The 26,196-nt window shown below is 45.6% G+C and overlaps 2 protein-coding genes across 16 annotated transcripts in view; one reads left to right on the top strand and one right to left on the bottom strand.

The window, feature by feature from the left end:
* SH3PXD2A (SH3 and PX domains 2A) overlaps positions 1-13,913 on the top strand; it is a 231,564-nt gene extending 217,651 nt beyond the window's left edge. For all 8 annotated transcript variants that reach the window (XM_084525924.1, XM_084525923.1, XM_084525919.1 and 5 more), the window contains one exon: positions 65-13,913. In XM_084525924.1, the coding sequence (XP_084382050.1) occupies positions 65-1,960 (1,896 nt within the window). In that variant the 3' untranslated portion in view covers positions 1,961-13,913. The remainder of the gene's footprint in view (positions 1-64) is intronic.
* Positions 13,914-15,666: 1,753 nt separating this feature from the next.
* The window catches only part of NEURL1 (neuralized E3 ubiquitin protein ligase 1), a 150,158-nt gene continuing 139,628 nt past the window's right edge, over positions 15,667-26,196 (bottom strand). For all 8 annotated transcript variants that reach the window (XM_084525909.1, XM_084525915.1, XM_084525913.1 and 5 more), the window contains exons 5-6: positions 19,904-20,050; positions 15,667-18,593 (exon numbers count right to left, since the gene is read on the bottom strand). In XM_084525909.1, coding sequence (XP_084382035.1) covers positions 18,352-18,593; positions 19,904-20,050 — 389 coding nt within the window. In that variant the 3' untranslated portion in view covers positions 15,667-18,351. The remainder of the gene's footprint in view (positions 18,594-19,903; positions 20,051-26,196) is intronic.

The raw sequence follows: 26,196 nt of genomic DNA, 5'->3' as shown, positions 1-26,196 counted from the left end.
GGAGGAGCGGAAAGCAATTTGTTGAGATTTTTGTGTAAGTAACATGTTCCTTCTCATCTCATAGGTTATAGAAAAGAATTCTGGTGGCTGGTGGTATGTGCAGATTGGAGAGAAGGAAGGATGGGCTCCAGCATCTTACATTGACAAGAGGAAGAAGCCAAATTTAAACAGAAGAACCAGTACTTTAACCCGTCCAAAAGTTCCTCCCCCAGCACCTCCCAGTAAACCAAAAGATTCTGAAGAAGGAACAACAACTGGAATGGTTTCTTCAGGGGATACCCAGGACTCTCCCCACAAGCTCAAATATGAAGAACCTGAGTATGATGTGCCCGCCTTTGGCTTTGAGTCAGAGTGTGAAGTAAATGAAAGTCATCATGAAGAGGGTACCCCTGAAAAACGACTGTTTCAGCCCCTCAAGCCCTCTCCTGTGTCATCACTTCAGAAAGCAAAGTTCAAAGTCGGAGAGTCTTCAGAGGATGTTGCTCATGAAGAAGAGACCATTTATGAGAATGAGGGATTCAGGCGTTATGTGGAAGATACTTTGTCCAATAAGGAATCTAGTGGAGACTCGGATTCTCAGAAAAGCTCCTCTCTCTCCTTGATCCGAAGGAACTCTCCATGTTCCAACTCCCCAAAATCATCACTTCTGAAGCCCAAGATGGACAAAAACATCCAGCCCGATCTTGGAAAATGTCACTATTCCAGGAATGAGGAAACAAAACCAAGGTCAGCTTCAGATGTCGGCTTACGCAGCATGCCAAGAACGGGTGTGAAGAAAGAGCCTGCACAGAGTCCTTCCATTAGAGCAAAGCCAATTGTTAGGCCCAAGCCATTCCTGAATAAGGCAGATTCTCAGAGCCAAGAAAAGATGGATATCAGCACTTTAAGGCGTCAGCTGAGGCCCACTGGGCAACTCAGGGGTGGACTTAAAGGTTCAAGAAGTGAAGAGTCTGAGAGCCCCCCACACACAGCTTCTGAGAACCAAGATGATCCTGTTAGGAGGAGCTCAGCCGACCTCATTACAGCTCCTTCCCGTGCCATTTTCTGCTCTAGCCATCCAGCCAAAACTGAGCAAGAAAATGACTCCAGGTGTTTCTATGTGACCACTGACTCATACCAAAAGGTACAGGATTCGGAAATTTGTTTCCCAGCGGGTGTAGAAGTAGAAGTTCTAGAAAAGCAACCCAGTGGGTGGTGGTACCTGAAATACGGAGATATGGAAGGCTGGGCTCCTTCCCATTATTTGGCTCTCCCAGATAACCAGCGAGAAACCACATCAGCAGAGACTGACGCCTCATTTGCCAGGAACAGGAAAAATGAAAACAAGTCAAACAGTTTAGAGAAGATAGAGAAGAGAGTTCAAGCTTTGAACACCATCAATCAGAGCAAGCGTGCTACACCACCCATCCCAAGCAAACCTCCTGGTGGTTTCTCAAAAACGTCAGGGCCAGTCAAAATGAGGAATGGTGTGAGGCAGCTTGCTGTCCGGCCTCAGTCAGTGTTCGTGTCTCCCCCTCCAAAGGATAACAACCTGTCGTGCTCCTTGCGCAGAAACGAGTCTTTAACATCTACTGATCATCTTAGAAATGTCCGTCGGAATTCCTCCTTCAGTAACACACGGTTGCAGCAGGGTGATGCGAAGGGAAAGCAGCCCGAGCGGTCAGGCACGGATGGCTCAGAGACCACCTCCAACCTCCCCACCCAGAGGAACGGGATCCCTGTGTCCACTGTCAGGCCAAAGCCCATTGAAAAGTCCCAGTTCATCCACAACAATCTCAAGGACATCTATGTTTCGATTGCAGACTACGAAGGGGATGAGGAGACTGCAGGGTTTCAGGAAGGTGTCTGCATGGAGGTCCTTGAAAGGAACCCAAATGGCTGGTGGTACTGCCAGATCATGAATGGTGTGAAGCCATTCAAAGGCTGGGTACCCTCAAATTATTTGGAGAAAAAGAACTAATATTGCAATATCTTTAACGTCCCTAATTTATACTGTTCCTGCTGTGTAAATGTGGAAAAAAAACAATTACTACACAAAAAGACGTTTCCCTGTGCCCCAGTTTGTACAAAGGGACAAAGAAGTCTATGCTGAGGACAAATCTGCTATGTTCTGGAGAGGTTTGTGGGGTTAACGTGTTGTAAGCAACTATGAGGAAGATGCAGCATAGTCAAATGCCTTTTTGTGAAGTTGTTAATAATCTTGTACGTGTAACAGGGTATGACATCCCATCTTTCCAGTTATTGACAGGAAACCAAATGTGTGCCTTTCATGAGAGAAATACACATGCATCTACCTGGGGAGTTTTGTGCCAAACTCTTTTACAACCTTGGCTCCCTTTCTCCTCGTTCTTGTCCATACATGGAATACCCAAGAGTTTTGGATGCATTTCCACAACTTGCAATGAGAAGCAAATGGAGGTTTCTGAAACACAGAGGGACTCTAATCCTTTGGAGAAGCTCACTTTTTTTTTTTTTTTTTTTTTTTTTTAACTCTTCTCAACAGTTGGTTGGTCCAGAGTTGGAGCCTTTTCATCGTGGAGAGATTTGGTCTCTGACTTCAGCTGTAGTTTGTTGTTACTGATAACTCACCGGCAATGGCGATCAGGTGGTGTTGGTTGGGGGCTCTTTGTTTCCTTTCTTTCTGTCTTGTTCTTTGAGTTGATTTCAGGTGTTCTAGGGCAGCAATGCCTACTGGTGCTTGTAAAAACAAACCTACAAACCCCATGCTTAAGCACGTTGATTACTTTGCAGGCTCCATAATTAGTTCTGTGCTTGACTTCTGCCAGGAGATCCTGGCTGAATTTCTTTACAGAGCTGGGTTTCTCAAAACTTACCATAATATCAAAATGTACAAAAGTCCCTTAAGACACTGAAGACAAAGCTGTCAAATGTGTTGCTTCTGTTTTTTTGTGATCTGGTCCAAATTCAAGCGTGCTGACTGCTGGCAGGGCCCACTAAGGTATTAGTTAGAAATAGCCGTAACCTTCTGCAACAGCAGTGTTTACAATGAGGGGGAAAAAAAGCCATCAAACTCAGTCTGCACATCCTTAATTTGTATATTTTTGGGGAATTGTTTTTGTGTTTTTGTCTTTTCTGTGCATTCTGGGTTTACTTTTTTTTGGTCTTGGTTTACCAGAAGAGACTTAAAACTGAAGTAGGAGCCAAATGTGTTTCTGTTCCCACTTGAATCCAAAAAGTATGTTTGTGATGGACAGTGTGCCTGGGCTTTTAATGCTCAGATTTAATATCAAAAGAATTATGTCTAAAATTCATCTAACCAGGAAGCTGCCTCTTCTAGTTCCATTTCTGTTTGCCTTTCTTAACTCATGCTTTCAAACATGGCACATGGTGGGGGTAGTGTGGTTGGAAATAGATGAGGCATCCATTGGAAAAGGCTTGGAATATGGAGTTATTCTTGAGGTAGCCAACTCTTGTACTGTAAACATCATTGGCCAAATCCCTACTGTACTTGAGAAAGTCTTGCTTTTTTTTTTTTTTTTTTTTTAATGGCCTTGTTAATCACCCAAGATGAATACCTGGTTCCTTTAAATAATAGGCAGTATTGTATGTCTGTTTTAAGGGGGAAGGGGCAGACTATTTCACTACTGGTTTACACAAAATGATACGTGCCCTTTTTTCCCACCAGAGCTTCATACTGATTTGGCTTGGAAGGTAAAGGTTATAAAGACTTCAAAATAGCTGGGATCAAGGGACTGAGTAAAACAGCACAACAATATTGTGTGTTACCGGGGATGTTTCTCTGCCAAAAAAAAATTACACAATTTATATGTTGTTCTTGTCTTTATTCTTAATTTTCTTGGGGGGTGGGGTTTTTAATTGCCATGGTAATATCGAGAGAGTTGCCTACAGCTAACCTGACTGAAAACAGGTTAGCAGCTGAAACAATATCCAGGTGCCACAACTGGCTACGAGCAGTGCTGTGGCCCGAGCAGCTCTCTGCATCCAAATAGGGAGGGGAGGGTGTTTGGTTGGGATCCCTTTTAAATTGTGGTGGCAGGAGAAGGAGGTGTATCTGCACAACAGCTCGTATCACAGTGTGCAGGGTCCTCTTTGTACCTTACATCTTGCTATATAATATATATGTATATATCCAGTTAGCTACATCTTACTGGATGTCTATCCGAGGCATTGTGGCCCTGTCTCTCATACTTCTCCCCATTTTTAGTTGTACTAATATGGTAGCAGCCATAAAAGACTGCTGGAGCTGTTGTGAGATTATAATAGAAGTATTATATTCTTCTGCTGGACAGTATTAAATAGAGCAATACATAGAGTTATCTGCTAGATTGCAGTACTAATAGTAGTGACTTAGTGACTCGTATTAATGTTGTTATGATTTATTTTTAACAATAATGATGCGGAAGTGGTTCATTATTTTGAATTAATGCACTTTAACAATAAAAGAAACCAAAACGGAAGCCAATGCAGAGAACTAAGTGCATTATTTAAAGGTGCAGTATATAATTATCATTTTTCTTGAAGCACATATTTATTAAGAATTAACTTATTATTTAAAATATTCTAAAGTTTTGTTTAGAGACATTCCCACTAGGTCATCTCTTTGGGGGGATGTAGAAGCACAGCTCCCAGATCATCTGCATTGAGCCACTGAATTCTCCACGTGCGGTGCAGCGCGATGTGAGCCGCTGCCCAGCGGGAGCAAAGCAGCACGCGCTTCAGCCAGGAGAGCCCGGACTGCTAGAAATGTTCACGCTTGCATCCAGCAAAGCCGAGCCCAGAGCACCTCTGAACTGCAGGAGTCCTCGCAGGGTTTGGGGAGGCTAAGCTGCTTTTGGTGGCCCTGTGTGACACTCGGCTGCCGCGTGCCTTGCACGATGCTGGCCCCAGGTGGGAGTGAGCTCGCTGCAAGGCTCAGGTTAGTGTGAGGGCTTTTGGATCTGCCTGTGAAACACAAGGCAGCCGTCTAACAGAAGTTGCTCTGTCCCACAGCTCCCTCTCCACCTTGCTGGCTTGCTCCTCCAGCCCTGGCTTTTGCAGGGAGTTGTTTTGGCAAGCAGTGCTGGGGGTGACACTGTCAGTGCCTGCAGCACCACCGGGCTTTTCTCGAGCATCAGCCCAAGGCACATTCTGGCCCAACTGCTCCTTTTTTCTGTCCAGAAGGCTTCGTGGCCCTGAGGAGAGCCAGAGCCTGTAGAGGGACTGCAAAACCAGGCATGTGGCCTCCTTCTGCCCCCACCTGCACCAGTAGAAGGGAGGGGTGCAGTTAAAACTACTTGATGCTAGAAATGAATGTGGGCTGCTGCCCAGCATGCTGTGCTTCCCACCAAGTGGCAATGCTTTGGTTTGGGCTTCCCTTTATTTGATTTTTTTGATGTTTGGTGCTTTAAAAGGGCATTTGTAGAACAAATACCACCCCCTCACACACCCCAGACTTGCAGGTATTTTCTTCCTCTCTTTTTACTGTTGTCATAGCATCCCTGATTTTTTTTTTTTTTTATTTGTTCAACTGAAAGATATTAGGACAATAATTATTGTCTTGATTGGCAAGCAGCTACTTGTAGTCAGCTCTGCTGATACCCAAAAGTACAAGCGATTTTTTCCCTGTTAGTTGTGAAACAGAGCAAAAGGCCTTAGACCAAATCATTGAAGCTTGACTGTAAAGGCAAGGAAACCTGGAGGGTTTCAGAGGACGGTATAGTGCTAGAAGCGTTTTAACTCTTCTCTAAAATGTTCATGTCGCCTTAAGCTTTATTTCCTAAATTTGTCAGAACTGACACTGGATCACGAGCAATATTTAAATGCCACGTACACCTCAGTGAGCACTCAATGCAGAAATCACTAGTACTGTTTAAATGTCTCTTTTTTCTGGTCTCTTCTTGAGCCAGACTGCAGAGGAAGAGCTCTGCAGGGCTTCGGCAAGGCTGTTTGCAGCTGAAGGGGGCCCTCCTCCGGGGGAAGAGGCGGCTGCTGTCACCGCGGGGCTGGCGCCTTGCTCGCACCGCTGCCCGTGCTTTCCAAAAAGTCTTGAATTTGGACCAGCAGAAAAATCCAAAACCCGATGCCGTAGAACAAAATTTGAGAATGTGAAAAATTGTCTTGCTGTATACTGCAACTTTAATAATAATGAGCACTTCTGAGTTCGTTATTGAGGTTTATATAATGCCTGAAAAGTTTAATTGCTGTTTTCCTTTGTCTCCCCATTCAAAACACTTTCTCATAACAGCAGCAGTGATAAGTTTTTGTTAGCTGCCCTTCCCCATGGGAGGCAATTCCTGTTAATCGTCTTAGCTCTCATGCCTTGCAGTGGGTGGGTGTAGTCGTACCTACCAGCCTTTTGCAAGCCAAACTTTTCAAGATAAAAGATACGATGGGCGCGTGCCAAGATGTGTCAGCTGGGTGCGTGTGTCACGTTGTCTCGACAGGAAGTTTTTGAATCAATGTACATTAATAGCAAGTGCACAATAATGAAGGATTGAAATTGGCTCAAGGTTAGACTCCAAAATAATGAAAATTAAAAAAAAAAAATCACATCTGCACTGGTACAGCTAAAAAAAAAAATGGATTTGGCCCTTGTGGATGCGCACCCCAAAGTCTCTTTCCATTATGATGCTATAAAGTTTGACGAAGGCATTATATAATTGTTTGCATCACTTTCAGATCTTAATGAATCGTATTTTATTGTAATATATATTCATTGCTTTCCTCAGTTAAAAAGAAAGTTACTGCTTTTATCTTATATGAAAAACAAGGGAATTTGATAAAGCATTCATTATTTTCATATTACTAGTATTAACAGAATAGAACTAGTACTATTTAATTTTAGATCTTCATAGCTAGCTTGTTAATAACTCATATTTTCCTGTGTTGTATCCTAATTTTCGTCTATTTTTCCCAAATACTCTGCATTCTTGAGAAAAACAAATCCAATGAGAGGATAAGTGCAATATTCCTAGAATAAACAGGCCCCTCATCCAGGACGTGGAGTGGAACGTGCAGTGTGAAATGTTTGCAATTCTCTATTCGTGCACTCTTAGGGGAAGGGAGAATGCAGGGGAGGGTGCAGCTGGATGAAAACAGGACCCTTGGGTAGGTAGGGACTGATAGCTGGGGTTGTTTGGGGTGGGAACGGTTGCTTTTTGTAAAAAGCATCACCTGTTACTAAAAGTGTAAAGATTATGCAGCATGTTGCCAGGTTTATGTACAGAATGCGCATTAACATCCTTATCAATACAGGACTTCTGAGCTATGCTTTAAATACTTTGTATGTCACCTATGCATGATACTGCTTTCTGTTACGTCTCTGCTGGTGGTTGTCCTCTCTTACGCTTCAGAATCGACTTCAAAAGGGAAAATGCTGCTGGTGCAGTCCCAAGTTTTGGTAGTGTATTGTTACTTGTATTTATTGCAAAAGCTATGGAAATATTTTTACACGTCCTCATTTCTTTCCTTTTTTTTTTTTTTTTTTTCCCCCTTAGGTTAACAATAAGGAAGAAAGTCCCCATTTAAACTAGATTATTTCTCACCTGCAGAATTTCACAGCCAATTTGGGTTTTGATACCGTATTTATTGGCTTGCAAAGGATGATCTCTCAGGTCCAAAATAAAGTTGGTCAGAAACTCTGCTCTTTGAAAGCTTTATTCTAAATCCTATTTGAACAAAAGGAGAACTTCCATTTATCCAAAACAATGTGATTTCCATGTAGCAACAAAATTTTATCTCTGAAAAACTGGACTGTTGCCATGAGAGTCAAAAGAAATGTGAAAGCCAGAGCATTTGGTTCTCTGAGCTCTGGGGAGCACATCTCCCGTAGCTCTGCTTCTTGTCCCTGGAGGGCAGTTGTACCTCAGCTTCCTGCTTCAGTTTTGTCCTGCTGGTCTTCAGTTTGTGAACGTATGAATATTACCAGAGACCTTTGCATTCAAATAGAGAAACTGAATTCTGCAGCTGTACTGAAATGTTATCAATGACGTGGTTTTGGCAAACATCAAATACTTTACAGATCTGGTTTTGAGGAGCAACCTCGTTCTTTCCCGTGCTCTTGTCTAAACCAGCAACAAGTCCATGAGCATCAGTAGAGTTGGCGCTCGCTGTGGGCCATTCTCAGCAAAAGCCAGCACCCCTGCTCGGTCCCCGTGCCTTTGAAAGGAGCACAGGACCACTGAGCCGCGGGGCTGCCATGCCATGAGCTGCTTCCCAGCAGATCGTGCAGCTTTTTAAAACCAGAGCTTTGCTGCTATTTTGCCGGTGTCTTCCCGACACCAGCAGCTCCTTCTCTGGCAACTTCAGATGCTATTTACCTGCATAGCAAAGTGCTGCGTGTAAGTCCAGTGCTCAATAGCTGCCAAAAGCACCAATACAATGTTCCGAGAGCAAATGTTTAAGTTATTTTTCCCCCTCATTTGCTTGATAGAAGCAGGGACCACCAATGTGGCGACGCGCGGGGAATGTGTCTGCACACTTTACCTCTTCGATGGCCTCTGCTAGCCATGCTCAGTGCTTATTATTTCTCTTCCTCTCCCTCCGTGCTGCTCAGTGGCCGCATCCATTGTTTGTCTGTAACTCTCACATAACGTACTGTACGTAGGGCCGGATCCAGAGCCCCCTGCACTCGGTTGACTTCGGGCCGCAATGTTGCTGTTGCTGCTTTTCCTCCTTTCTCTTGGCCCCAACTCTGGGCAAAGCAAAGATTCCCGTAGTGAAGTCACCTGTAGCTCTTCCTAGTGAGATACCTCTAGGTGTCAGCTTCCTGGGGTGTGCATGCACTGCCGAGGTGGGGAGCGAGGGTGTCCTTTTTTCTTGGGTGTCCTCACATCAGGGCCGGGGCTCTGCAGCGAAGCCGTGCTGCATGCGGGCCTGGCTGGCGTAGGCAGAACAAATTCGCTTCTCCCATTTTATAATGTCAGGGCTGGGCTGGTCCCATAAACAATGTTCTTCATTTGTTCTTGCATCAAGGTAGCATTGACTCTAGTTGGAGAGTGCAATTTAATTTTTTTTTTTGTTTTGTGTTTGTTTTTTTAATAAATAAATTTGGTTTAAAGCTTCACACTGGCGTTTTACAGACCTGTTCTTGTCAGCAAAAGCCACTGCTGTCCTGAGTTGAGACTCCTGTTTGTTACTGAATCAAAATAATGGGAATTATATTAACAATTGGGAAAGAAATGAGAGGTAACTATATTGGCAGGGGAGGGGTAGATAAAGATAAAATATGAGGAAAAACTTTCTAATAAGGCCGTAAATTATTGGGTCTGACACTGCGGGTGCTTTCTCTGTATAGATGGTTTTAACACATCACTGCTCTGTGTTAGGGTTTTCCATTACTGAGAAAAGTTGAGTTTTACACTCCATGACAGGCTATGGCAATCTGTGTCCTGAAGCCAATGACCCACCAAAGCCAGACAAGCGCGTGGTGCTGGTAGCAGAGGCAGTTCGTGTGGCTGGGAGGTGGCGTTCACTGAGGTCTGGCTGGCAGAGCTGGCATGGGCTGCTGCTCCACACCTGCCTGCTGGCCTTCAAAAACCAGCCAGGTGCTGGTGGAGCTGCTGGGAAACGTTTTCTGTCCTTATCTGATGGCGATCTGCCCCTGATGCTCAGGGTTACCCGGGTGCAACGGTACCTTTCTTTCTTGGTCCCTGCAGGGTGGAGGAAAGAAGCAGAGGGGAGGGAGAATCACTTGGCACTGCAGGAGAATTTCTGAAATGTAATTCTTGATACGAAAGCAAATATTTCAGGCCCTTCCAGATACTCTGCTCTCAAAGCTCTGTTAATGCCTCAGTGTTTGAGATCTGAAATTGAAGCGATACAGCAGGGCCTTCGCTGTGCAAACAGTTCTGGTGTCGTTTGAGAGCTTGTTCTCAAACTGTGTCTGGGTAAACAGGGAAGGAGTAATAAACAAAATCCCATCATCACCAATGGGGTTTAGGTGTGTGTGGGGGGGAGATCAAAGTTGGTTTTGAGTCCAAGTCCCCCTGAGCATGCAGATTGGGTTTGTCCCTGTCCCTAGTGAAAAGGACAGAAGAAAATGCTGCAGGCACTGAGCTTAGTCTGTAACAATTAGTGAACTGGAGCAAGTAAAAGGGGAATTAAAAACAAACCTTTTTTAAAAAATGAAATATTTCTGTGAATAGCCGACTTAACTATTTCCTGTCTTAGGTTTTCATGAGGGAGGAAAAAAAGCAGTTATAATTGTTTCCAGTCTCTGGGAGAAATTTTTTTTGCCCCGTGCTGAATGGGCCTGCTGAAAAGACTTGCTCATTACTCACCGTGGGTTCAAACCTGGAGTATTGTGAAAGCAGAGTGTGTGTAGCGTTACAATGACTTTTTTGTACTAAGGGCCCAAATTGGCTGTTGTGGGGTCAATAGCGTACAGAGTAGGTGCGCTGCTGTTGTCTGGCAAGGCTCGTGTTATGTCAGTGCCGTTCTTTTATTATAGGTTTAATCACAGACAGCAGCGTTGGTTACTCTGCTCCCAATCTTTGGGCGTAATCAAGCAGATGAGACTCCTCAGTTAAGACTCGATATCACATTTCACGTGGGAGAATTCTTGCCAGCAGTTTGCTGCTTTGGTCAAAGTTCAGATGCAGATAACTCGAGGAGGGTGTTGAAAGCAACTCCATTGGGCATGTACCTCTGTGGCTGTTTCCAGAGCTGTTAATTAGCCCAAAGAATTTCTGGAAACGGGAGAGAATCAGATACTGGGAGCCTAAACCTGTCACTGAGTGAAGGCTGAAATCTGTTGGAGTGGTTGTGCCCTCCTCCATTAGGAGAGCACTTGCACGTGGCTTGTTTGGAAAGCCCTATGGGTTTCACTCTACCAAATTTGTATTTAATGACAAAATCGATCTAGGCCTGGTCCAAATGAGGCTTTGCAATGGGTTTCCTGGGTCATCGATGTTCTTATTGTGACCTTGAATATTAAATACTGCTGTCATTTTTTGTGTTGGTGTAGCACTCCATTTTCTAGTGGATAGGTGGTGGGAATGTACCTGGTGGGGGTTTGGGAGAGTATGTTGGTGACCAGAGATAGAGAAACGTGTGGTTGGTCTTAGTGTGTGTGGTCAAGCTGGTGATGCTATTTGTTTGTTTTTGTTGTTTTTTTTTTGTTTTGTTTTGTTTAACATGGGAACCATTTCGTCTGTTCTGCTTGGGAAAAAGTCTAGAGGTTGGTGTGGTTTCTGTCAGTGTGTACGTGGAGAAGGAATAACTGAGAGATTTTTTTGATCTTGTTTTTATTTGGAGAGAGGTTACAGGCGGGAGTCCGTTCAGTTTGTCTTGGGATGAGAGTTAAGAGTTGAGCCAAGAATTGAAGAAAATGAGTTTGGGGAAACCTTGTGTTCTTTTGTTTGCCTTTTTTTTTTGGTTCGGTTTGTTTGGTTGTTTGTTTTATAACAGCTTTGGACCATATTTGCTTGTGGCCTCTAATCTAGTTTCATTGAAGGCAGTGGAGTGAATATAGGTCATAGTGCAGATGTTTGAGGTTTTGGTCAAGTATCGGTTCTTTTAGAGCTGACAGGTTTTTTTTGACATTCATGGCATCAACCATTAATGTACCTATAGCAAATGCAGGGCTAGAAGCAGAAATAAATACTGCAGCCTCGTGGATTGTCCAATTTTTATTTAATAAACTTGAGGTGATCAGTTGGATGAAACTGTTTGTACAGTGAAGAGCTCCTGCTAGGGTCCAAATGTGTTTGGGTCTCTGAGGTGCTTTCCTAGAAAAGCAAATCAGGTGCATGAAAAATATTGCCTTTCTCAATCATTCCAGTCAAAACTGAAAGCCAGAAAAATGGCACTCATGCATGCAACAGTACCTTTTGTCACTGGTGGTATGAGTTATATCATCAACGAGGGACAAAATGCCCCCATCAGTCTGAACTGGCACAAAGCAGACCTTTCTGTGACCAGTCCCTGAGTCTGCATGTAAACTTGGTAGATTCAGTGTGGATTAGATTTCTAGCTAGAAAATATGAATGACTTCTTCATGGGCCAACGCAAGAGTTGCATCCTCAGTGCAGAAAATAGAGCTCTCCTTTGTGCCAAGTGATCCGTAGCAAAGTCTCTCAAGCTTGTAGATCATCTGGGGACCTGTGGTGATGTAGCTGATGCATACGGTACTGTGGGCCTGCTTCTGGGACTGGGACAATAGAGGTGCATCTCTGTCCTAGGCTAAATTAATGAAATTATCATAGCACGTTTTTTTTTTGTTGCTCTAGGTTTGTCTGGGGGAGGGGGATGACAATGGCTGTGCAAGCCATTACCTTCCCCCTAACCCAGACTTGAAGACTTAACTTGATTTTAGTGCCCAGTCCAGAACTGGTTTCAGATGGCTCTGCTCTGGAAGATGGCTCTGCTGCCCTGGCTGGGACAGGGGTTGTATTTGAGGTGCTGCCCTCATTTCCATGATTGCCTAATGGCCACATGCCATGGCCAGGTGCTTGCTTGCTCAGAGAACCACAATACAATGTAAAGCAATGGAATTTGTGTGTGTGGTTTGTTTGTTTCCTTTTTTTTTTTCTTTTTTTTTTCTTTTTTTTTTTTTTTTTCCCCTTAGAGCAGCACGTGCTGAAGCCGTGAAGTAAAAACAAATGTTTGGGGTCGGGATTTTAATCATGTCTGTGTCTGTAGAGGTGAGAACTCTGTATGGTCACTCAATGGAGAATGAGAAAACTTCTCAGGCAATTGTGCTTGTGAAGATGCAGAGCAAGAACTTGAGATTTTTGTCCCTGAAGGTAGATCTCAGCATCCCTCTTCAGTCATTTGTTACAGCTTGGAGGTGAACAGTGTCTAATAATGGTTATTCAGGACTGCTCAAAAACTTTTGGAGGAAAAGAAGAGACAATTTGAGGTTCTGTACACTTGTAGAGCAGGGAATTAAAATAAAATACTGTCAGGTGCTTTATGGATTTAATTATTTTTTTCCTAGGATTATCACAAGTCCTCATGAGTGTATTCTGGCTGGTGCTCGTGGTGTGGCACAGCAGCTGAGTATAGACACCTGCAAAAATTCATAGCTATACATCTGTGGTGTATGTGTGTACATTGGAAAAGATCAGCCTAAAAAGGGCCTGGAGTAAATAATACTTGATAAGAGCTCCTGATCCGTGTGTTCCACACACACCACAGTAATGTGTTTAGGCAGCTTTAGCTCCTCTCAAGGCATCTGACAACACGCGGGTGCTGCAGCCTGGGCTTTGGAGGGTGGCAAATGCTGGTGGAAAGGGCAGCTCTGGGTGCACACCATCACCCAGCCCTTCCTGCTCTTCAGCTGTGCCCCAAGCCAGAGCTCTGCCATGCCAGCGCAGGATCGGGCCCTTGGCACAACGTTTGTCCTGTCCAACAGAGCCAAGCTCAGCTCTGCCGAGCGCTTTGAGGGGTGCAGCCATGAGTGCACTGCCCCACAGCAGTGATGTTCACCTCCCGTGTGTGCAGGCCCAGTGGAGGTTGCGAGGGATGGCCAGAATTTGAGGGCTGTTTTCTCAGCGTTACTACAAGTTCTTGCAATGTGAACCTCTAATGTTTTCAAAGACTCAGGCAGAAAGGACTTGCTAAACAGACTGTACCTGTCATCTCCCAGTTCATCGATTGCTTGGACCAAAGGTGGTGCTAAATCTGATCCTCATCTGTAATATTTATATTTTGTTGGACTTTTTTTTTTTTTTTGAAGTGTTTGATAAAAACAGATGCAGTGTCCTTCTTACATGAGAAGCTTATTCCCTGCTTGGGACTTGGCAAAATTCGCTGGACCTTCAGGGTCCAGAATTGTTGCTTGATAACATTTGAGCAGGCTTGCAGTGTTCTGGGGGGAGGTGGGGAAAGGGTACTCTATCTTCAAATGCTTGCAGACTGTAAGAATTGACTTGTGATTTTTTTGTATTTTGTTTACATTGCCTCTTATGCCCTAAGGAAAAATAAATTTTTGACCTTTTTAATTGTGATCCAGTTGGCTTATTTTATTTTTTTTCAACCTTTTCAGTACTGTTTTAATTCCACTCAGTTTGTCAAACCACTAAATTTAACTTTCCCAGAATAACTTGTGACTTACGTGTATGTGCAATTGCAAATTTCAGCTCAGGCTTAAATGGATAAAGGATCTTGTCTTGTCCCCTGGCTCTGAGTTGTTACTGTACCTGTATTTTTGTCTCCTAATTCACAAAGTTTTAGGGACTGCTGCCCTCAAATACAAAGACCCTTTGTCTGTGTTGAGCAAGGTCTTAAGATACATGTCAGTGTGATTTTTGGAGTGTAATGAGACATCAGATCCAAAATAAGAAGGGAAGCATCCTTTTGCTTGAGTGGCCCTTCTGTGATAAAAGGGTTGCTGAGCAAGTTGGGATGAGTTCTTAAACACCTCTGCATGCAGGCTGCAGGGCAGGCTGTGCTTGAACATGAGATTTTAAGATTTTATCCTGCAAGGTTGCTGGGTCCTGTGCTGGGCCCTGCTGACTCCTTGCTGGGTTTGGAGGCCCAAATAATAGGCAGAAATTTCCTGCTATGTGAAGCAGATGAGTAAAGGAGACTGAAGAGCTTCTACTAATGGATCCTTGCTCCTTATGAGGGGTGTCCCTGAAGGATGCAGGGGGCAGTGGGATTAGGGGATGCAGAGTGGGGTGAGTTGTAATAAGGGAAGTAATTCTAAACAAGACTGTTTTCGAGTACATCAATCCCCAGCTCAGCTATGGGACGCCTCTATGAAATATTGTCCACAATTGTCTGCTTCCTTGTCTGTTAGCAGTTTGCAAATCTGTAGGTAAAAAGGGTCATTCGTAGTGCCTGGCTTCCACATTGCAAAGCAGAGCTGCAGAGGGGGGTGGCTTTCACTAACTCCTTGTTGCTGCAGCAGGGGATGGCTGAGCTTGCCTGCATGTGTCCTTCATTTTGGCAGGGGGGCATGCCTTTGCTCCCTGCTGCAGCACTTCACAAACATCTTGCAGAGAAATGATGTCCCTGGAGATGGTACAGCTGTCTTCAGAGGCACAGCATTTGCTAACAGCACTTGTGAGATGCTCCTCCATGCTGGCATGTATGTGGGTGATGCACAAGGAGCCCTGCTTGGGCACCCCAGCTCTCTGAAAGCTGCAAGGAATTACCAGGGCAGCACCCAGTCCTGGGTGCTTTAAGGTACAAACATATGCGTGAGGAGCACGCCTGGGACCTGTGCCTTCTCTTCTGTGTGCGTAGGGTTGAAAGGGTTTTTCTAGGCCAATACAACCAAGATATTACTCTAACATACACCCTTGTATATTGTAACCCAGTATTAATTTTTCCCTTCATTCCCCATTTTTCTCTGAGATCCACCATCAGAGCTATGCTGCACCAAGACTAGTTCCACCACGTGTGTGTAGTTGTGAAAAGGACCAAAATCAACCCTTCAAAAAATAGATTAAGTGCAGTGGTGGGCGCGGAACACCAGGTGGCGATGGTGCACCAGTTCTGCCACTCATGGACCACTTTCGGAGCATCCTCCCCCTCTTCCTCCTCTTTGCTCGTCCTCCTCCAGCGCAGCCCCACAAGCCGCCGGCCAGGGAAGCCCTGGGGATGGATGGCCGTACCTGAAGCATGAGGAGGGCTGCAGGGGGTCACAAGGAAGCAGCTTTCATGCCACCATTGCTCTTACCTCAGCTTCTTCTTCCTGCCTATCACATTTTGCCACACTTGCTGAAGTGGCAAATACTCAGTCACTCATGCTGCTGCAGGATGCCTAAATCAACTTTATTCACAATCACAGTTATCCAATTTTTCACAATTAGTTATTCTTCTCTTTAAACAGAACACAAAACATTTTAAAGTAAAGCGATGAAATGCAAATGACACAAGAACACAGAGGTACGTGGGAACCTACACAATTCAAACAAAAACAAAAGGTTAGGACTGTTGTTCTTACTGTTACTGCTTTTGCTGTTTTTTTCTCCCTGGAGAGAGCCTTGCTCTCCTACCTGCTCACAACTGGAGGCCAGCTGATGCTGGGAGCAGGACTGAACCCCAATTTTTGAGCTTGGATGCTGGGGGAGCTTTCAGCTTCTGCTAACTCCTAGAGTTTGGTCCACAGTAAAACAAACACAGTTATATATTAAAACACTCTGAATTCAAAAGGTGAAAAGGGAATTCACACCACTGCACTGATACCCATGGATGGAGTTTGTTGAAAAATAAAATGTACCCATTGGCTTGCCCTGCACAGGAGGGAACCGGTCCCAGTGATGTGGTAAAGGCTTGGGAGGCTGCTTATTGCACGTTTCCCTACATCCACTATTCCACGGACATGTTCCTACCCGTTGGGTTTTCCCTCTCTGAAATTTTTGCACTGGTGTTTGTATAACTACTGAAACAGGCTCCCCATGCCCGCCAGTCACTGTGCTGTCCTGGAGGCTGGCTCCATGCCCACAAACTGGCTGTGCTCCTGCCGTGGCAGCGGTCACCCTTCACCCTTTCCTCCCACTCCTCACTGAGGGGTCCAAGCGCAGGAGCCAGGGTGCTCCAGGGCTTCTGACAGCCAGCCCAGAGCACAGGGCTGAGCCCCTGGGTTAGGGGTGGACATGAGAAGTGTGCAAAGAAATAACATAAATCCCTGTAACCAGGGTATCAGCGTTCAAGTCACGGACTGCCCACCAGGCGGGCAGGGGGTGGCTGCAGGTCCCTGCAGTAGGCTGCAGTGATGGCGGTGCCTTTAGAGAAAGGCTCTAAGATGCGCCCTCCAGCTCTCAGCATCTTCATTGACTTCTTCAAGGGGACACAGAGCAAGGCCATGTTTTCCAGGTGCTCTCAGGAGCAGCCCCTGCGGGTAGGTGCTCCTTCACCCGCTCCACTGCACGCAGGGCTGTGGGTAGCCATGCCAGGAGAAGGCTCAGCAGGACGGGCATAACCCCGTGCCCTTCCCCAGCCTGGCCTGGTGGGCAACCCCCCTCTGGGCCCATGTGCCTCCTCTTCCTCCCACACAGCCCTGGAGGCACCAAGATGGGGCCAGAGGGCAGACAGGGAGCACCAGATACAGCAGAGCTGCCCTGGCTGGACCCAAGGCCCGGCAGCTCTAGGCCAGGCCAGCGGCCATGGTGGTGCGGTGGTTGTCATGGCAACCATGGGGGCCGCCATTACAGGCACCCACAGTGGGGTTCCCAGCTGGGGCAGGGGGGCTGTTTAAATAAACCAAAGCAGACTTAAACCCCTCAAGCTATAATTTTCTTTTTCCCCTTCTAACACCTAAGGACAGCCATGTCCTGCCGGCGGGCTGGCTGTTGAAGGGCTGGCTAAGTACCACCTGGCTGTTTTTGTCTTAAAGCACAGTGATAAAGTTACCAGTAAATGAGACCCGCAGACATGTGGTTTATACATTCTTCCCCAATGGGGTTGTTTTTTTGTGTGTGTTTCTGGATTTGTTTGTTTTGTGTTTTTTTTTGTTTTTTTTTTTTTTCTTCTTTTTTTTCTTTTTTTCTTTTTTTTTTTTTTCTCCCTTAGAAGTGTTGTCTGGATGGTAAAGGGAGGAAAGGCGAGGGAGGTGCATCTCCCTCTCCTGCAGGCCGTGGGGGCAGAGATGCTGCTGGATCCCTTGTGCTGCATGGAGACCATTTGGGACAAGCCAGCTTGGTGGTGATGGGGTGTGAGAGATGCTTGTCATGCAACAGGATGGTGACAGGAGGTGGCGGGATGCTGCTGGGAGGGAGGGTGGCCCATGTTGGCTGCCAAACCCACCGTGAACGCCTCCGCTGGGGAACAGCAGGACAGCGCTCAAGGTACTGCCATGGTACTGTTCTCCTCCTCATGTCCATAGGGAGAATTTTGCTTCAAAAGTTCCAGGTCTTTTTCTGCACTGGCTCCAGGCCTTCCACTGCAAATGTGCTCACTGCATCTCCCTTGCTGGGTCAATATTTGCCTCACTCCACACTTTCTAATGGGCTTCCTATGGTCAGGCTAGTTGTACACAGAACCACATCATTGCTTATTTCTCCTCTTCTGCCAAGGTGTCCTCTGCACACACCGTTTTTCTTCAGAAGGAGAGGTGCAGCACTGAACCTTTTACCACTTGCTCTCCCTGTTAAACATGGGAGATTCCCCTCTGCTGTGTATGGTGTAGAAAAGGGATGATTGCTCCAGCTGTTGTTTGTTTTTTGTTTTGTTTTGTTGAGATAAAATTTAAAATCTGTAGGAGAGACTAGTCCATTGTGATTTCTCTGACGCACTGGAGTTCAGTCCCAGGGCTTGCTTGGAGGGTAGAAGAGCAGCATCTAAGCTGGTGTCGTCTGTTGTCCATGGAAGTGGGGATCAGGGTGGTGGTGGGTGATGGTTTTTGAATCTCCCAGGTGATGAATAGAGACCGAGACCTGCATTATTTCACAGACTCCTCTCCACCTCCCTAGTCCCACCACAGCATCTGCTGCTGCTCTAAGCGCTGCGGTATGTTTTGATGATATCTTTGATGGCTCGTCTGCAAATGGGACAGCAAGCATTGGCCATCTTCTTGAGCTTCAGCCCACAGGAATAGCAGAGACACATGTGTCCACAGGAGTAAATGACCGTGTCTACCATGTTCTCATAGCAGATGGCGCATTCGTCTCCCCAGGGCCCTGAGATGGATGGGGAGATGGGTGACTCAGGCAAGCTGACAGGAGAGTTGGGAGCTGTGCCTGAAACACAAAGAACAGGGTCACTTATACTGCTTAAAAGGTTTCTTGACACCCTGAAGCCAGCTGCAGAGGGAGGAACCATGGCCTAGAAGAAATAGATGCTTGAGGTTCAAGGGTCCTTTCTGTGATCTGCTGGCCCAGTCGCTGAGACCTGGTTCACATGCCAAGGCTCAGGGCAGCAGAGAGGCAGCATCTGCTGGGATCTGCCACCCACATAAAACAAACCAGGAGACAGCAGTTTCCAAGCAGCAGGGACAAAGAGCAGTTTCACATTTTCAAACCTCTGTCTAAATATTAACAAAGGAGGAAAAATTAGAAGGGCTAGATCAAGCCATCTGCTTTGATGGTGGCACATGGTGGCAGCAGCTCCCAAGACAAGCAGTACTTCATCTTTAAGTCTGATATAGGGATCTGGGTTTACAGTGCCTGGCTACAAATCACCCCATCCACGTGGCGGATCCTCCAGCAGAGGGGTGAGGTGGTGCTGACATGGACTGCATTTAGCTCATATACAGCACGCTGCAACAAGAGCTGCAAGAGGCTGCAGTAATTATGCTTATAGTACCCACCTGTGACAAAGCCTCCCCATGAAGCCTGATGAGGTAGCAAGATAATTAATTTCTTTTTATATTCTCCCCCCAAAAAAACATTAAAAATCTTAATATTTGCTGTCACAAGTTATTAGGCCTGACACTGAAAGTACCTTTGTGCCTTTCAAAGAAGAACAACCCAGGTTAGGACAATGGTGACAAGGATTTGGTAAATCATACAGCTGTGGGATCATGCAGGTCCCTGGGGCTTTAGAAATGCTGCAAAACATCCTATCATTTGTGCCGCATGTATATTTTATCTAAGTCCTACTGGAATTCATTGGTATGTTAGAAATATCTGCCTTTTTCTGATAGTGTTGGTGTGTGGAGAGGGAAAGGGGGGGGATTAGGCATATTCAGAGCTCAAATCGAGTTAGCATGCAACGTGTCACTGCCACACAGCGTTCCAGGAGGAGCTGTGCGTCACAGGGCCATGAACATAACAGAAACTTTGCTGCCTCCCCTGGGACTTTTCATGATGAAAAGGGTTGGAGAAATATTGCTGTCTAGGCATCTAAGCGGCTTTCACGTAAGAAGACTGAAAATAGACTTTGCAGAGGCTCTCCCTTCCTCCCCAAGGGAGCTGACAAGAGCCTCTGTTGATCACTGTGTTTTTAAAGCCCTTCTGGGAGACAAGACTGAGACCATGAAGGGAGGCAGAGCAGGAGTGGGCAGGGGGAGGCAGAGGAAAGGAGGACAGAGAAACCTTACCACACTTACCACTGATAGAGCTGCAGAGTGGGCCAGAGCCACATGTCGATAGTATGGGGTCAGAGACACCACTGCAGAGGATGGTCGGGGAATTGGGTGTTGACGTGGGTGAGCTTGGTGTGGATGGCCCCAGCCGCTCGGTTAGTATGGTGGAACCTGCACCATGAGAAAAGAAACCAACAATTACTTTTAAAGATCAGGTCTGTCGAGGCCTGAGGATGTGTGGCTGGGGGTGCAGCTCTCGATACTAATCAGGACTCACGTCTTATCAGCTTGAAATCTAGGGAAGAGATCAAGAAAAAAAATATTTACACACCTTTTCAAATGCTAGCAGCTGGCCCAGAAATCCCACAGCCCCTGAAATTAGCTGCTGTTCCTTTAGCCATCGTAACCCTTTGTTTCTGCCCTTTAATGTGTCTCAGATCATTAAGTGCAGTAATTTTCCTTATGGTCTCATGCTCATATGCGCCCTCAGCACTATATCCAGTGACGGGCTTGTAGCCAGTAGAGGACAAAGCCTGCAGCAGGGTGGGCTAGGCTCCAGCACGAGAACATATCACCTTGTCAAAGCACTTTACATTAACCCAGAGTAAAATACATCCCAGGCTCTGATGAATTCATGCTAAGTCACCCAAGGACTTCCTAGACACAAACGTGAGGGTTTACTGATCAGGAAAACGGATCTGTTAATTGCTCTGCCTCTTTTCTAGGGTGGCCTCTGTCAGAAGAGGGGATAGCAGGTGAGGGCAGAAATGTGGGTAGAAATGGCTTCAGGCCAGCCAAGAGACAAGCAACCCAAATGCATTTGAATCTTGGATGAACAAGGACATCCCCCTCAAATCAGCAATGTTTTATCCCTGTATGCCTGATTGTGATGGCTCAGGCTTGCAGAGCTCCTTGACATCCTTCCTACATGTCCCCAGCTCTGCTGACTCCTGCTCTCAGTGCTCACCATCAGCTCTGGGTTACTGTGCTGTTTGCCAGAGAAGCCAACTCTGCCCCCCAGCCTGCTTTGCATCCTCCCTTCTCCTTCTGTTAGAATAACAAGCATCTTAAAATCCTTCCCAGAAGGAAGGAAAAAAAAAAAAAAAAGAAAAAAGAAAAAAAAGGAATGCTTAAAATTCTGGCTGCTGCAAAGGTTTTTGTAGGAGATTCATTGTTAATGATACAGCCTGGGCTTCAACAACACAGTGGTGAGACAGCAGCATACACGTGCATGAACTGAGATATGGTTTCTTGGTGGCAAGAACGAGTTTTGTCTGCAGTTTTAAAGTTTCTCCCTGCCAGCTGAGAAGCTGGGGTAACTCCAAATCAGCGCTAAAACACCACGGCTTCTCCGTGTGGCCTTATAAGGAGCCCAGAGACACGGAGGGCTTGGAGCCGCAGTGTCCTTGATGGGTCGGGAGTTACTCTCCAGAGAAAAAGCAACAGTAGGAGGCCAGAAAAACCCTGTTTTTCCTCCTGTAGAACGGGCCTTTCTGTTCCTATCTGCAGGGAGACTAGCAAGCCAGTGAGGACCAAATCCAGGAAGCGGGGACTCCAAGTGTCAGCTCTGGATTGTGTAAAAAAGCAAAAGCACAGATGCTAGATCCACCTGCCCTTTGCAGCACACCAGGACCAAGTAGTGCAGGTGTGGCACAGGGACCAGGAGGTCAGCAGGGAGCACGTTTGTGACTCTCACACTTGAGATGCTGCAGAGCAGCACCTCCTTTTTCGCAGGGATGGGAGCTGAGGCTGAAGCTGGGCTCAGTAAATATGCAAAATGATGCAGCCTCTAATGACAGCCACTAGCAATGTCTCCTCTCCTCCAATCTGACAGATGACCGTAGCAGAAAACTTGCCCTGTGGGTAACACATGCTGTAGACAGGCCCAGCAGGGGCACGGATTTCAGCTCACTCACTGCACACAGAACAAACGCGAAGGCTGAACAGCTGAACAAGTTTTCCACGCCTTCCCTCTTCTCCCTGCAGCCCGGAGACATTTCTTCCATTCGGCTGACACACAGCATGTTGCATCTCCAACACCAACCTGGTCATTTCATTAAACGCAAAATAAGGCCTATTAAGAGCACTTTTTCCTGGGCTGATTGGGGAATTTGGAGGCGCCCCAGGTTTCACGGATACGAACTGATGAAGCCTGCTGGCACCGGTGCAAACGGCCTTTCGGCAGTGCAAGGAGAGTTTGTCAGTGCAGGATCTACAGTCTGCTCCTGCTGAGCGGCAGGGCTGCCTCCCAGCATGGCCCTGCCCAAGGCCCAAGGGCCAGCACACCCCTTCCCAGCTCCTTCTCCTAATGCAAGGCACAGTTTTTGACTTTTCTCCAGTGTAAGTATAGAGCTTTGTTTAGAACATTCTGAGTTCCCTACCAGACAAGACACGCTTCTCCCTTGGTGACAGGATAATCAACATAAGACAAGTTACTCACGCTGCTAATATATTGCTGGATGGTGTGCAGACACCATGACAAGGAGCACGGAATGAGATCATGTGCAGAGTGGAATGAGTGTGGCCAGCCTGGCTTAACTAAAACCAGATACATGTGCTCAAGGCCAAACACGCTCACTGTGTGCACAGCTCCTACCAAAAGCTGGCTTTCAATCCATGATTTTTATAAAAACCTAAATAAATCTTGTTAGATACTGATTTTAAAACATTCTACCTCTCTGTAAAGCCCCCAGATAACTTGTCTCAGCTGCTATCTTGCCTCGTGCTTGATCTCAAACATGCTGAACACACCAGAATCACCTTTTTGGATTTTGAATCAATTCCATTTGGTGTTTTATCTTTGCAGCACTAACATTAGGAACATCCAATGCAGTTTGACTCTTTCTCTGCAATCCTGTGTCATCACTGTGGGAGAGGTGTAAATAAGCGAACCTGTATGTCCACCCACAAAAGGGAAGAGAGTATTATATTTTCAGTAGAAGAGAGTATGAACATGGAGTGTGCAGACAGCCTCATGTGGGGACAGGCTGCTAGTACGCTAGTGGTTTTTAACTCAAAATGGTCTTGCCAAACCAGAACTAGAGTCAGAAAGGAAAGGGAAGGTATTCAATAGGATGAAATGAGAACTGTAACACTTAAGCAGAGATAATCAGTCACCAAAATACAGGCCAGGGAATTGGACCATTCAATGAAAAATACAGCTGTCCTAAAAAAAAGGGCCTGGGGATTGCTGGAAGTCACCAGATAACCATGAATCAACAATGCCATCCTGTTATGGAAAGGTTACACCAATCCAGGGTCATACAAGGGTGGTTAAGCTCTGGAGCAGGGGCCTGAAGGCACTGTGGTATCCCTGTCCCTGGAAACACTCAAAACTCAACTGGTCATGGTCTTGTGCTCACTTGGCACTTAGCCCTGCTAATGAGCCCAAGGTTGGACTAGATAATTCCCAGGGGTTGCATGTGACCTAAAATGTTGTATGATTCTATGATTTCAAGATGATAACAGCTTTCACAGGCTGCTAAAATGAGGGAAGAAACAATCTGTTCTCCGTGAAAGTTCTGCTTAAGACAAGAAATCCTGGCATTCCTAAGGCATAAGCTGAATGTTAAGGCACTTGGGTTGGACATTATATAGACAGTGAAAGCACTGTAAAGCAATCAGACTTCCCAGAGAGATTACGGCATCTCCAGCATTGGAGTCCTTAAAGAAAAGTAAGGTGAGGTAGGTCAACTCTGGGGATACAATCCAGTATTGATGATTTTTGTGAGAGTAGTTATCTGTATCCATAACTGCCCTTTTATAGAAGGTCTTAAAAGTGACTAAAATGCAGCAGCTGTGGCCCTCGGAGATGCTGTTGGCTGTCTTTGTCTATTGTGGTGAGCAGGGTGGTTTCCCAGAACATTGCATTCCGCTCTCTGGGGATACCCCCTGGGGCTGTCCCAGCTTTTAAAAATACCTCTTTTTGCTCATCTCTTAATTGCAGCTGTCTAGGGAAAGCTGTGCCACTGAAGTTTTTAAGTTGGCAAACGGGACAGATACAATGGCAATATTCCCTAAAAATACACAAAATTTGCCAATTAACATTCCCCCCTTAACTCTCTCATTTATAAGAATATTATTTGTACATTTCTTTCTCATAACAAAGTTCTAAGAATAGCACTTATTACTGTGTAGGCCCCAAAGAGAATATCAGAAAACAACCACAACAGCAAAACCAGGTGGGTAGTAGCAATGTGCTGCCTGTATTCTCCTTCTGAACGTGCTCAGGGACATTTGCTACGCTGCAAGGAAATACCCAGGGCACTTCTGTGACGTGGAGCAGGGATTAGCTGCCTCAAATCTGTTCGGCAGCTCTCCCAACCCAAGCAGTACTTGCAGACTTCCAGGCTCCAACTGCAGCTGAGATGGTGAGAACAGATCAGTAATACCAGTAGGCTGCTTCCTTATTACTGCTGTCTTCGGAAGAATGAATGAGTGCCATTTCAAGGTGTTCATAATGCACTTCTTCATCTGGGATCTGTTCCTGAGAGAAGAGATAGAAGGGCAAGGCCCTTCGTGGGACTCATATAATGACAACAGGCTGAGCGCCATCCTATTATGAAAAACATCTATCAGTCAGCAAAAGGTGCCCAGCAGTTTTGGGGGATTTGAACGGAGTATTTCTCATGCTGTCTCAGATGGGGAGAAGTGTTCATGATCGTAAAGAGACAAAAGTAAGACTACCCGTTTTACTAAATCTCTGTCTTCCTCTCTTATTCCTTTCCCCCTCATAATTAAATTCAACATTACATAGTCCGACTGCACTTTTTCAGATCTGAACCCAGAAGGCCTGCAAGCACAATGTTTCTTTTGGACCACTGGGACCGTACTCATGGAAGTCTTGCAGACACCAGGCTCCACAGGCTGAAAATCTCTGCTGCTTTGAAGTGGAAATGCAGTATTGCATAGCCTGGAGACTTTGTTTTCAAGGAAGAAAGAAGCAAACCAACAGGCCAAGCCCAGGGTTTGCTGGCTACCAACAGGAATGAACAGTATGACTTCTGTGCCCAGAAGGGTTTCTGGCAATAGCAGATGCCTGTGGCAAGCACCATCTCGGGTGGTTCATTCAGTTCCTGCTAATTGCATTACCTGTCTAGGCTCTTAATGACTATTTCACAAGTATTATAAAAATAATGTATACCCACTGCCTGCACTCCAAGGCTAGCCATTAAACTTCGTTTTTCCTGGCTCACAGGGTGCTGTCGGTGAATGACCACTGCTGTCCAGCTTTAACGGGCCTTCCCCACCCATACCCATCACAAGGACCATGCCAGGATCTTAAGTAAATGTGCCTGAAAGAAAAAATAGGGGAGCATCCTGCCATGGTTTCTAAGAAAGGTAAAGTCTTGTGCAACATACTTGCACATATGTTGAGCCCCTTTCTGAACACATCTGTTGCATAAATACAACAGCTAATAAAGACCAGATAATTACCAATAGTAATCACAGATTTTCAATGTTGTTCCACACATCTGCAGGTTCCAGAGCTTCCAGCACACAGTGGAAATGACTAGATGAGAGGCTGAAATCTGGCTGCAGCTTTCAATTGGCACTTTTAAAGGGGCACAAGAGAGCCATGCACTTCTCATACATTTTACCCAGTGAGCACTGGGCACTTGACAGTCCCATTCATTTAGCTGCCTTACACAACTCTCAATTTGATTTCTATTTGTTGGGAACCAGATTTTTAAGCCTGTCAGCTAAAATAATTTCCTTATCTCAAAATCTGTGCAATATATGTTCTCACGTTTAACACTCTGCGTGTATCAGGGCCATTGATTTTGTTATCTCAATGGGATCAAGGCTCTTTGAAAAATCTGGCACAAAAATCTGTGGGTACTGAGCTCATGTAAACAGCTGACTATAGAGATCTGTGCCATAAAACATGCGCTCCTACGCTGTGAGCGAGCTGAGAGGTTACAGAGACTGGATACTCGAGCAACTTAACCCTGTAAAGTGTCCTATCTTCACTTAATTTTACTTGCTACGGATCTTTGGCCTTATGGTGACCCCTAGTTCGTGACCACCTGTGGTAAATGACCATATGCAAGACTCTTGTAGGACCTCAGTTTCAGTCTTTACTATTTTTTAATGAGAAGTCTCATAGTTTTCTGCTCCTGGATGTAGCCTGTGTGGAACTTTCTCACTTCGTTTTTTTTCCTCTGTTCATCTTTCCATTACAGAAAAAAAATGAGTAGATACATACCTATATTTGTTGCAGAATGCAGACTTTGGTGGAATTACACAGCTGTTATGCATATTACGAGAGCAAAAGCCAATACTGAAGATGCAGTCAGGAACCTGGAACTGTACAC

Source organism: Aythya ferina, assembly GCF_964211825.1.
Source record: "Aythya ferina genome assembly, chromosome: 7".
Classification (NCBI taxonomy): Eukaryota; Metazoa; Chordata; class Aves; order Anseriformes; family Anatidae; genus Aythya; species Aythya ferina.
Note: the sequence above shows the minus strand (reverse complement) of the source record. Positions and strands in the feature narration are given on the sequence as shown.